The sequence below is a fragment of the Haemaphysalis longicornis genome, unplaced genomic scaffold (genome assembly GCF_048455015.1).
Source record: "Haemaphysalis longicornis isolate Haplotype H1 unplaced genomic scaffold, Haemaphysalis longicornis Haplotype H1 scaffold_10, whole genome shotgun sequence".
In the NCBI taxonomy this organism is placed as follows: domain Eukaryota; kingdom Metazoa; phylum Arthropoda; class Arachnida; order Ixodida; family Ixodidae; genus Haemaphysalis; species Haemaphysalis longicornis.
The window spans coordinates 138,401,645-138,413,958 of record NW_027526204.1 but is presented as its reverse complement, the minus strand read 5'-3'; the positions used below and the strand labels follow the sequence as shown (position 1 = coordinate 138,413,958).

The 12,314-nt window shown below is 49.5% G+C and overlaps 1 protein-coding gene across 4 annotated transcripts in view; it reads left to right on the top strand.

The window, feature by feature from the left end:
• Window positions 1-12,314, top strand: part of Fak (protein tyrosine kinase 2 Fak) — a 66,031-nt gene that overhangs the window by 18,971 nt on the left and 34,746 nt on the right. The window contains exon 1 of one of the 4 annotated variants that reach the window (XM_077690948.1): window positions 4,205-5,437. The exons of 1 other annotated variant lie outside the window; for it this stretch is intronic. In XM_077690948.1, coding sequence (XP_077547074.1) covers window positions 5,301-5,437 — 137 coding nt within the window. In that variant the 5' untranslated portion in view covers window positions 4,205-5,300. Of the gene's footprint in view, window positions 1-4,204; window positions 5,438-12,314 lie in introns of those variants that run through there. 2 more of the 4 variants (XM_077690949.1, XM_077690951.1) reach the window with 2 other exon arrangements.

Sequence of the window (12,314 nt, the reverse complement as noted above, 5' to 3'; positions counted from 1 at the left end):
TGCACGTCAGGAATATTTCTGGCTAAAGTATACATCTTCAGAAGTATCATATGTATATATTTTGTTTGCACTACGAAAACTTGTGCGTCGGCCCGCGCTTTGCCCCGGACCTCAGCGCACGTAATGACCGTCCTTATTAGCATACATGCTCTAAAATGGTGGGTGCAGCTTTTCAGGGGCGCGGGGCGTTCCTCTCATTTTGCGTTCCCCAGCTTTCGTGTTTCGCAACCAAATCATTATGTAGTACAAATAGGGAGCGTCCTTCAGCGCGCCTTCTTATTTCTGAACATCGTCACTACGCGCAGAATAGCAGCTGATGTGTGCGCTCCTCTGCGAAACACTTAGCTCGGTCGGACGCATGATAGAGATCCCCCAAGTAATCTTGAACGAATCCCGTAATCACGAACTAATCATAGCCCGCGGGCGTAGCTTCGGCGCGTACAACCGCCGTTCTGAACTTCGTGGGATCCAGCGCATGGCAAGTGGAAACCTCTCTGGCTCTGACGTGTTCTCATGGAGGTTTGATAACGTGAGGTTTGATGTTCGGTGTAGTACTTGCGACATGGAGGTGGTGGTCCAACGCTTGAGCCCCAGGTTCAAGCCTCACTGCGGGTTTAGAGTTTCGTTTTGTTTCTTTGCTACTCGAACTGCAGGATTGCCGATAGCAACGAATCGTATTTGCAGATTTGGTACCTTTCAGGCCTCCCCGAACACAGAACACTACTGCCCAAACCTCCAAACTTTAGCAAAGTGCTGGCGGGGTTCGCGTTGTGTGGGTGCCGCACTTGTGCCGGCTCATCAGGAAGCCGTGGTGAGAAAAGGCAGCGTCGGGCTGCACAAAAAAACGTGCCGCTGCCGACGTCACCGGCCAAGTGTGAGCAAGCCATAGCGCTTCCTGTTTTTAACTCCGGTTCGTTGGCGATTCGTGCCTTGGTGCGCCACTTGATTCCTCTCGATGATTTTGGAACAGCGCCACCTTCCCTTTTTGCCCCGATGCAATCTCCTGTGCATTTCGGTAGCCAACACCACCACCCGCGCCGGTAGAGGCCGCCGTCTTTCGTCGCGGCCGGCCAAGGTGAATCGCTGCTTCTCGGAATCGTGGCGGGGCGCTGCTCGAGGCAGCGTCAGCGGCGCTGTGTCGCTGTCGTCGGTGGCGTGGTGGCCGGCATCTCGCGAGTTCTTTCCCGCCGTTCGCCGCCGGTTTTTCCCGGCTCATTTTAAGTGGGCGTTGCTGCTGCTCGTGGCGGGTGCGCGGAGGAGAGGGGGAGGAACCGTGCATGCTCCATATAGATGTAACGAGAGTGCCCCCTATTTCCAGTTGTCCTGTCTCTCTTCTTTTTGCCTTCTCGGGGGCCTGAATCTGCGGACTGCGTGAGCGTTTGAGAACGTGCATTGTCTGAAGTTAATTACGGCCTAAAGGAATTCCGCGAAGTAGAAAAAAGAGCCCTGGCCGAAACAGGCGAACGGTGGAAGAGTGAGGGCAGCGTGCCCATTTTGGCTTAGAGAATGTGATGTCTGGGGGTTTGCCAAGAAAATGGTGACGTTTGGAAATTCGATCTCTTATGCATGAGAGATGAAACGAGAAAGTTGTGCCAAATTCATAGGTCGGCACGCTCACTCACAAGCAAGCGCACTCACCCCACCCTCCCCCCCGCCCCCCATTCACACTCATAAGTGAGTGGTGAGGGGGGGGGGGGAGGTGAGGCCGGAGCCCTCCACTACGGCGCGCCTCATCGCCTGTGTAGCGTCGGCGCGTTAAACCTCGTACTCAATCAACCCATTTTTCTGCAGTCTCTATCCTTCATAGTGCTGAATTTATTTGTTAAATACACATCATTTCCTCGCGTTAAGCACAAGAAAGCGGGGGAGGGCGCAACGCAGCCGCGCGACGATTTGACGCCCATACGCGCTCACAACCATACTTTTGCAACCTGTTCAACAAGACGAACTTTCCCTGCAACCTTCAGCTGCAGGCCTTTTTTATCTGCAGGTTGGTTTCAGCATGTATATGACCTCGCCGGAGCTCCGAGGCCTCACGCACATGCTTGACGCCTGCAGCTGCGGCGAGGCGAGTTTTTGCTCGTGTCACGCGGAACCTAGTTTTGCGTTCTTTGTATGTACGGAGAACCGACAGAAGATGACCACACTACTTATATGGCCGTGCGGTCAGCGTAACGCTGCAGGCACCAGGAGCCAGTGCGAGTCATGAAGTTCCCTCGCGCATGTCTACAAAGCTTGACATTCGGTAGTCCTGCTGGATTCCCCATTTCGAACACTCCGCGTTGGATCGGAATCTGAGTTATTTATCGTCGCATTTTGGGGGCAAGCGCTGTTGTGCAAGCATTGGAGGAAGAGAAAGAGTAGCAGCTCTATTTCGTGAACTATTTTGTCTTGTCTAATCGGTTTCCATGAACAAAACAAATTCTTCTTGTCAGTCGCGCTGATTGGGTATGCGCCGTTTTTATGTTCCACCACCACCACCAATCATTGAATTGTTGGATTAATGGTGGACCTTTTTCTGACTCAGTGAGGTGGCCAGAATGGCTCTAGCCACAACCGTAGATGTCGCTTGCAGCTGCTATGTACACTGAGGCCCCTTTAACTAAATACGCAAGCGGTTCCGTTGGCCCGTCGGCCGTCAGTGCTGTTCATAGTTCCGCCTCACTTGCAGAAATGGCCGCCACTTTCCCTGAGGCCAGTGACAGTATCTTCAGAAGCTTGCTCCTGTTAGTGCCGATTGCAAGGCTGCTCGCTTACAAGGGACAAGCTCTACAAGAACGGAACCCTTCGTAAACATTTCGCCTTCATAACTGTCCGTATCGAGTGCTCGGAGGTCTGTGCGGGTTATTTGGCCCACGCAGATGTGAAGACTGCCAAGCCCCTTCGACATCCCTAAACGCGCTTTTTTCCCCGTTGTACTAGCTGTCATGGGAACAGCCATGCGTGGCAGGGCGCGATATTAAGTTAGGTGGGCAGATGAGATCAAGAAGTTTACGGGGATAAATGGGTCGCTGTTAAAAAAGGACGTAGAATGGGGCTAATTGGTGATGCTTCATACTGAATTGCGCTACGTGTACAGACGAATAGGTCGCTAACAGGACTAGAACGAGGCGCAAACTTGCAACTGTTCAACAGGACTAGTCTGAAGGTCGCTGTTAGCACAGGACCGATATAATTAAATATCTGTGGGAGAGGCCTTTCCCTGTGCTGATGATTATGATGAGGATGACCGACTAGCAGCGATTGGTATAATGGGTGGCACCTTCTCCAAGTGTCACTTCTCGAAGTCTCTTTGCGTTACCCTTGGGTCCACAGTATGTACACCGAATCCCAGAACTGCCAGACGAACTTAACCATGCAGTTCGTGCGAACTCGCCGTACGCGTGTGGGCTCGTGCAAACGCAATGAAAAGCACCACGCGCGCTGACTTCGGTGCCGTGCACGTTGTATACGGCGCGTGCTCGCTGTGACGTGCGCTCATGAATGGGCCTTGCGCGGCAAGGGTTGTCCGGCGATGGCCGCCGCGGGCAGTCGCCCTGGATTTTTTCTTCACCCTCGTTTCCCGCCCTGCGCGGCACGGTCGGCTGCGCGCCATGCCGTCTTCTGCTGCGGCTCGCGCGCTGTTTTGCTGTTTGTGCGTGCCGGCTCGTGAGCGACCGTCGACCCACGCGCCTACACCAACGCTCACTTCTTCGAGTCGGCCGCTGGCCAACCGGTCTCCGCGGCTGCTGCCTCCTCCCCGATCGCGAGGAGATTCATTGGCGGGCAGCCACGCGAACTTCGTCTATCAGGCACGCGCGCATTTTTCACTTTCTCCTATCTGCGCCGCTAACGGAAACGCGCCTGATTTCGTGCGTCTCCCCACCTACCTGCGCTCTGCCGATCGAAGCCCGTCGTGAAAAGAAGCAGCGTGGGCTGCTCGCCGCGGTGGACGTCGTCGACGTGTGTGCACCGTCCCATTCGTTGTCACCGCACCGGGGTGTGTCTTGCTCGGAGGCGAGCTTCGGGGACATGTGTTTTGCCGCCTGTCAACTGACCACCACCAGCGCGCCGTTTGACGAGTGAAGACGTTCCAGTGGTGCGTGGGTTCGCCAACGATGCTTGGGACATGGCGGTCGCATTTTTGTGCAACTGATGATGGCCGTCATATTTCGACTTCTCCGTAGTGGATTGTTCGTCGCCTTCAAGATTTAGGTGTGTGCCTGAGTGTACGAGCCGCCTACGAGTTCCACCATGTGCTTAGCTGTTGGTGCTCAGTGATGTGAGCTGACAACCTTGTGCATTAAGTTCGTGGCGACACGACCATGTCTTGAACGACTCGCCACTGTTGTGTGACGGGTAGATGTGTCCTGTCGTTCGGTGTTTTGGTTTGCCTTCAACAGCGACGTCGAGCTGAACACAACTGGCGTTTCAATCAACGCGTGCGTCTTCGCTGTCTCGTTTCTCTGTCGTCTCCTGCCGACCGTCGTCTGCATCTCCAGCTCTTGGCTTGCCTCAAAGGAGTGCTTTTGAACCAACAGGGGGACGTTTGGACGCGCATTGAGCCCACAATCGCTGGACTTCACCAACACGGGAGCACAGGTGTTTGCAAGGCCGTCTGGAGTTGCCGGTGGTAATTGAGTACTTGTAGTGTGCCACTCTCCTCTAATTCGACCCAGCACCGTTTCGCAACAGACCGAATGCCCTGCCCACGCTGACCACGTGCGAACTGGCGCGTCGACTGACGACTGCACGGCGGCACACGCCTGGCTGTGTCCGCTGATAATGCTTCCGACCTCAAAGCGAACGATGCGGTGTTTGACCTGTGCTTCAAACGACGATAAGCGCCACCGCGTGTGATTGTCCGCATCGAAGTCGGCAAGAGCCGCGATCGTACACGTACAACCGATGTAAGAAGGGGGCGATGCGACGAGTACTGTTTCAAACTCCGCGGGTGTCCGCTCGGCATCGTCGGGACGAAAGACTACGCTTCTTCACGAGTCTGCCGCATTGCGCCGGAAACCGCCAAGGTGCCACGAGACCGCACTGTGTCGGGAAGATGTGACTCGTCGGAAGACCGCACGGACAGCCGTTGTCGTTCGTTGAGTGGTTCGTCGAGAGCTCACGGAAAGAAGTGAAGGGTTTGAGAAAACCCCACACGTTTGGCGAAGGCTGCGCGGTGTGGCGGATTCAAAGGCTTCCGAGCGCGCTTTGCACGAATTCGATGGTTCGGCCAGAGGACGTTGTTCGATGCCGGGTGTTCGGACTGCGCCGGATGACGACGCTGGCGCGGTAAGCTCTCGGCTGTCCTCCGGAATGCCATGCTCAGCTGTTGCCTGGCTTGCTGGGACGACGTGTGCTGCTTCCTGAGCGCGGAGCGTGGCTCGCCCACGGACAACGACGAGAGGACCGAGTCGCTGCTCTACTGGCGACCGCCCAACTCACCGCCTTTCGTGAGGTGCCGTCAAACGCTTTTCCCGCTCGGTGTCTTTCTTTCCAGGCGGTCAGTCCCGCCTGGGTACATCGAACTGGGAGGAGAGTTCGATGTACTGGATAATTCGATATACGAAACGCGCAATGCACCGCGGTGAATATAAGCGGGTTTCGTTTTTGTTGGCGTAAGGTCAGGAACAGCTCAGAGGGATAGCGATACGAGAGGGCCTCACGCGTGTGTGAACAGAGCTAGCTTTATTTGTTTCACTTAGGCAATTGCTCTGCGGCGTGAGATTAATTGTGGTTAGGGCGGAGGAACTTGACTTGAGCTGTCATCATCTAAGCGCGTAAATATTAACGTGGGCGAGCTACCTTTATTTTTGTTGTTGTTTACCCTCGATGTTCGTGTTGATATCGCGAGCAGGCTGTTCTCCGGGCGTTATTGTTGCCGTGTGTCACGTTTTGTCGGCAAGGCTCTTTGCGCACAAAATTTTTCATCTCACAGGCTCAGAGAGTCAGATCTTGCGCCACCGAGGGGGAAGAAATTGGGCGCGTGTTGCAGACCAAACTGAGAGGTTACGCGTTGCTTCCTTTTCGCATTCTCCGGCACCATTGTAAGGAAGAGGACAGCCCAAACAAAATTAAACTGGAGAATCTGCATTCGAAAACGATGCATAGTGTGTGTGGGTAAATGTTCGTAATAAAATGAGGGCATTCGCGTTTCAGAAGTGGTGTAGCGCGCATTGCCTCAGTAAGATATCCGTCACATTGCGGTAAAGCATCTTTTCGCCGGATGATAGAAGAAAAAAAAAAACTTTTTTTTTAACTTGGTATACGGAAGCAGTGCTCACACTGCGGACATTTTCCTCCAGTATGGAGCAAGGGCGTTAGGGGTGATCAGTAGAAAAGCCAGCCCGCATTAGTCTCGATAATTTCGTAGCGCCCTGTCTCTAGCGCCGTATCGATGGGGTCGTGTCTGGGTTCGAAGAGCGTGTCCCGGCGGTATCGGTTTTTTTGCCAGTCCTAGGTCAAGATGGCTGATTTTATACCGAGAACCACCACAGAAGAGGTCAGTGGTGTATGAAGCTGAACTTAGCCGGAACTCATGATAATATTTCCGTCTAGCCTTTTATATCTTCACTCAGGGTCGGAATTTCGGCAACAATTTTGGGGGGACATTTCGTCAATTTGAGCACACAGCACGTTGCATGGGCGGCGTCCTCAGAAGGTGGTCTGCAGTCTTTGCTGCCCGTCACCTTCCACCTGTTGTTTGGCTGACGATTGATTGATTGATTGATTGATTGATTGATTGATTGATTGTGGTATTTAATGCGCCGAGGCTACTACACCCGGGCTATGAAGCGCTCTGTAGTAGAGGGCTCCGGATTAATTTTGACCACCTGGGGCTCATTGTGCGCCGAAATCACGACACTCGGGCGGTTTAACGAACCCTGCAGTTTTAATGCAAGGCGTGCGGTTGAAACTGACAGGCTGCGTAAGTTCAACTTGTTGCTTTTGTACCCGTGTAGGGTTTTCGGCAGCGCCCGGTTCAGTGGGTCGTGCGCGCGAGCAGACTTCAGTGGAGTGGTTAGAGCTGTTCGTTTGTGGCAGGCGAAACTCGCCGCCACCTCCGCGCAGAACGGCGGTTGGAAGCGCGTGCCAACAGGTTGCAGGAAGAAGTCCCGGCCGGATGCCTCCTTTCTCGTGAAACGAACGCATGGCGTGGGATCACGCACCTAACCGAACCTTGAGCGACTGCTCTTCCGCCGCATCCTAGTTGGCGGCTGGCAGGTCACATCGTCGTGTGGGAGGCCGGCTCGTCTGCCAAGTCTCGCCATGTTCGTCGCGGGGGCGCGTGTTTTATCGGCCGGCCAAGGGCGTTACCGGTAACGTACCCACCTGCATGCGGATGCTCGCTCCTTTGAGCCTTTTCGGATTGACGAGGGTTTTTTTTTATTATTATTTGCGGGTGTATTTGCGGTCAGACGTGTAAGTCGTTTCTCCGCACAGTGCTGCCCTCTCCAATCCCCCTTCGAGTGGTGTTGACGTCAAGCGAAACCTGACGAGTGCTCTTTGGTTTTTGTGCTGGGTTGACGGAATAGTGAATTTTTTTAATATAATTCCGATTTGGGAGAAATAAATTGGCTTCGAGTAGCTAATTTCCCATTCGAATGTAAATCGAATAAAAAAATATTCTTTTCGTATTTGCAATTCAGAATATTATACTCACGCGCCCATGTTGATTGACGTAAACGTAATTGACAAAATTGCGACGGCCATTTCTGCTTATTTTCTGGAATTTCGCGCGGCCAGCTGTTGACTTCATAACGGGCAACGCAATCACCCCCCCTCCCCTCCCCTTCTGTGGTATACCAAGAAATTATTTAGGCCTTTTTTTCATCAGTGCTTGCAGTTTTTGTTGTTACTTCGCAAATGCTTTCGCATATGTTTCGCTTCCCGAAAGGCTCTCTCAGAACTGCTTTTAGTCAATGCGTATGTATGTATGTATGTATTTATTGCAAAAAAAAAAGGAAAGGAAGGTCCACCAACAGGCGTAAATTGTCTCGCCTAGGGGCGGACACCGGAACGCCTGCTGGTGTGGGGGAGGTGGGATAGGGAGGAAAGAGTACATAGGAATACCGATTGTCATTTTCAGGGACAAACATTGGCACTCGCATTTTCAAGCACTTCGAGAGTTACGATACGTGTTGTTTTACTTTGTTTCTACTTAAAATTTATACTACTTAAATTTACGCCGTCTTTGGCTTTTGCTTTTAGTTTTAGTTTTCCACATTTTATGTTCGATGTTTTCTCCTGGAGAGTGGGCTTCTTCCTGTATGGCTAGCAGATATGCGTTGCGGTGAAGCAAAATACTTCCCGACGGGATTCGTGAGTCGTTGACCCATAAAGTGCAGATGTCATTCGTGCAGAAAAGCACGGCAGGTGGTTTATTTGGGAAACACTTTAAGCGTTGATAGTTTCTGCATGTAGCTGATGTGCGATATTTGAATTTGCTGCTCTGAATGTTAATTGCTTGATGATCTATTTTGGCATGTTGACAGCAGATCTTCGAACTCATAGCGGAGACAGCGGACAAAAAACGAACGTTCTCATTTTCTCTCGCCCCTTGACCCATGTTTGACTTATAAATTCAAATATAATTGTTTCTGAGGAGCTAGCCGAGAAATACTTAAAATTGAATCCAAGTACCGTATTTTCGCGCGTATAACCCGCCCCTGCATATGATCCACATCCCCACTTGCAGCCCGCCAGAAAAAAAAAAAAAAAAATCCTCGCGCATTTCCCGCACATTTGATACAGGAAAGGCTGCACCAAAGCTACTGCTCAAGCAACATATCACATACTGTGTAGACAGAAAAAGCGTATATTTAGCAAGTAGAATACACTGATTGCAAGGCGAAGATCACAATACACTAACAAAATTCGGTTGTTAGAGTGGGCTCGTCCTTGTTTTTTCTCCCTTGTCCTTGTATGTTTTGTGCAGTCGCTGCCGCGGAAGGCTTAGCCAGTGTTACTGCGTAGAAGCTTCACGGCACAGCGTGCATTGCTGTGAAGCCGCACCAAAGGAAAAATCCCGCATATTAGCCGCACCCCTACTTTGCCACTGAAATTTCTGCATTTTTGAGGCGGGTTGTACGCGGGATAATACATCAGCTGAAAATTTAACGCCAAACGGAGCAATCTGTTTTCAAACAGTGTTGCACTCAATGTCGTCGGAACTATTTTTTCCCTGGGGGAGCCAAAATTATGCTACCTTAAACATCATCATCAATTATATTAACATTATGGTTGTTTTTTAAATACCTTGTAATGTATTTTCGTTGAGCACTTCTGCAGGGTGTGTACAGTGCTGCTACAATGACTAGTATGCACAAATAATCGCAATTGGCCCATCATCGTAAAACCAAATCAAATCCAGTCAAATATTCACTGTGCCCTCTACACGAGGCAACAGTAGCACCCACGATTCTGTACCTTTTTATTTATCGATGCAAAAGAGCTGTGTTCATCTAAATAAATAAAATAAATAAAATTTGCAAAAGAAACATACATACACCACATTCATCCTAACCGTGAACATACTACGACACCTGCACATTCATGCTACAAAATGAAGGCTTACACGAAGAATACTGACAAAGCAAGTGAGTTAAATATACAGGTCAGTTGAAGAAAGAAGTTATGCTATGCGTTAACATGTACATTGAACCATGTGTGTTTTGATAACAGAGTACGTGCATGCACAACGGATGATTTGTTTTTATTTTGTTCCGAGTATTTGTGATTGTCTGGTGCACCATTATGTTAGGAAAATTTCAGTAGTACGATACGGATGCATTCATATATCGTAATATATAGTCGCACTGTTGATATCTCTGCGGATAACTTGTTAAACTGTGAGTTTTTATGCTATTGGGGCAAGCCGCTTAGGGAACCATGGTTTTCTAACAGGTCTGAACTGGTTGCCGTAAAAAATTATTGGTCGTACTGTCTGGTGGAGCTGGCTAGTATCATGATTGTACGGGCCGAATACAAAAGGCAGAGCCAATATGCCATCGATCCTTTGATTAATACCGCAGGCATCGAATATTTGAGCGGGGAGAGTAGCGTTTCAGATGCTTCATACTAAGGCCTTTCAACTATAAATCTTCCGAAAACGGGTAACGCCGAACTCACTATTTTTCCAGATTTGAGGCCACTCATAAGGGCGAAAAATATCGTCTGATCCTTGGCCATTTTGCCTTCAACGAATACACCTAACCTTGCTGGAGCCGTCTGAGGCTCAGCGGAAGTCTTCAGGTGCCCCTTGACTGGGGGCGCCGTGCTCCCCCATTTGTGCATTGGGGGAGCCGCCACTCCCCCTGCACCCCCTGTTACGACGCCCCTGACACTTGAAAAGAGTAACATTTAGCGGTTGCGGATTTAAGTGGTGCTGACTCAAATGATTAACTAAGGGGCAAACATTCCTCAGGAGAGAGAGAGAGAGAGAGAGAGAGAGAGAGAGAGAGAGAGAGAGAGAGAGAGAGAGAGAGAGAGAGAGAGAGAGAGAGAGAGAGAGAGAGAGAGATGCTATTGAAAGGAAAAACACAGAAAGGTCAACCTGATGATATCAGCTGTGGCCAGCTATTCTATGTGTAGGAAGGGGAAGGCGACCAAAGAGCATGGATAGATGAGACGGATGAGGAAGCATGGATAGATGAGACGGATGAGGAATGAAAAGAAAACAGGCTATGTAATAAACGTGCCAATGCTTATACAGTTCATGGGTTACGTTTCATATCAAGATGGGTCTCAACTACAGCCTTGCTGGCCAGGCCACTGCTTTATAGAAATGCAGCAGTTTTAAATTGTAGTCTTTTTGTCTACTGGCACAAGTTCTACCTACTATGTCAAACAGCGCTGTAGTAAATAGGTGAAGGACTCCCCCTTTGCTTACTTTTTCTTCTGCGCTTATTTTCTACATTTTTTTTATTCCTTTTTTGAACATGTGGCTTTCTAAGCATTCTAGACTCTTCTAAAGGTAGTGTTGGCTTAGCACTACACTATACATATTTTCAGCAGGAAGAATAAAATAAAAACATGGTTATGCAGGTTATTTTCTGAGGCACATTATGAGTGGCAAACGAGTGCGTGTTTATGGGGTATTTAAATAGGGTTGTTCGTTTTCAGATAAAGCCCGGTTTTTCCCGATTTTTACACCCTGAACACCTTTTTAGGAGAATCGGGTTGAACCCGATTTCTCCCTGAATGGACCTTTTCAAAGTAGCGGTCAGCACAATTGGGCGCCAATGGCTTACCATTCTCAACCAGAACTTGCTGGAAGCAAGCCCCACAAACACAGCTTTCGAACTCATTTAGTATTGGCGTGACTCTACGGCACGCTACCACAGGCTTTTCTGAAAAGTACTGCACTGACATTGTTGTATCTAGCTAATGGAAGCTCTGGTGTTGAGAGAACTTTCTCCTGGCTGAAATGCATTCAACGATCAGGCAGATCTGGAATGGAGACCGACATGTTGCGCATGCAGATGACAATGTATGTAAACAAGGATGCGTAAAAATTCGACGGCCAGGTTTAGCGAATAAAATGTTTCATTTCTTGGAGGTTCCCAATGCTCTTTACTGTCATCACTACGGATTCATTTCCAAACAAGCATCAAATTTCGGAGAGTATTTTCTAGAAAACCGTGATGTTCCCCCAATTACCAGCTTGAAGCAAACACCAATTTTAACGAGTTGGAGTTAAAAAGCTCGTGATACCTTCTGATAAAATAAACTGAGTGTATTACTGAGTACATCTGTAGATTTAACCAGGAAAAAACCCAAATTTCGGAATGGTTTTACAAAAAAAAAAAACAAATTTCTCCCCGATTATTAGTTTGAAATATAGAACCAGAATTTTACCCCCCGATTTTTAAAAAAATATAAAACCCAAATACAAACAACCCTATGCATAAACAAGGGCTTTGAACTTTGTTAGATGGGCTGCTCTCATGCTTTCAGGAGCAGTCCATCACTAACTGCAGTCAAGGAGGTGTTATCTCCTGTGAATCACCTGGCTTTCAAGGATGAAAATTTGTTGAAGGAAAATTGTGCTGCCCCTGTATAGTGCCCACATAACAGGCTGCACAGGATGCTTTGCAGGGCATAAATGCAAATGTGAAAGTTGCACATTATGGGCAGCAGTGGAGAAGTGCGCTGTAAAGAACGTGGGGATATATCTGTCCATTTAGCCCAAGTTTGTTTGTCCTGAAGCTGTCCTCATTTGACAAGCACAAACCGGCATCCTTCCAACGCAACAATTCAACACTGCGTAGATGGGCTTCCAGGCACACCAAAATGCTCACACTGCGATCACTACCCTAGCAATGGACGTGCCC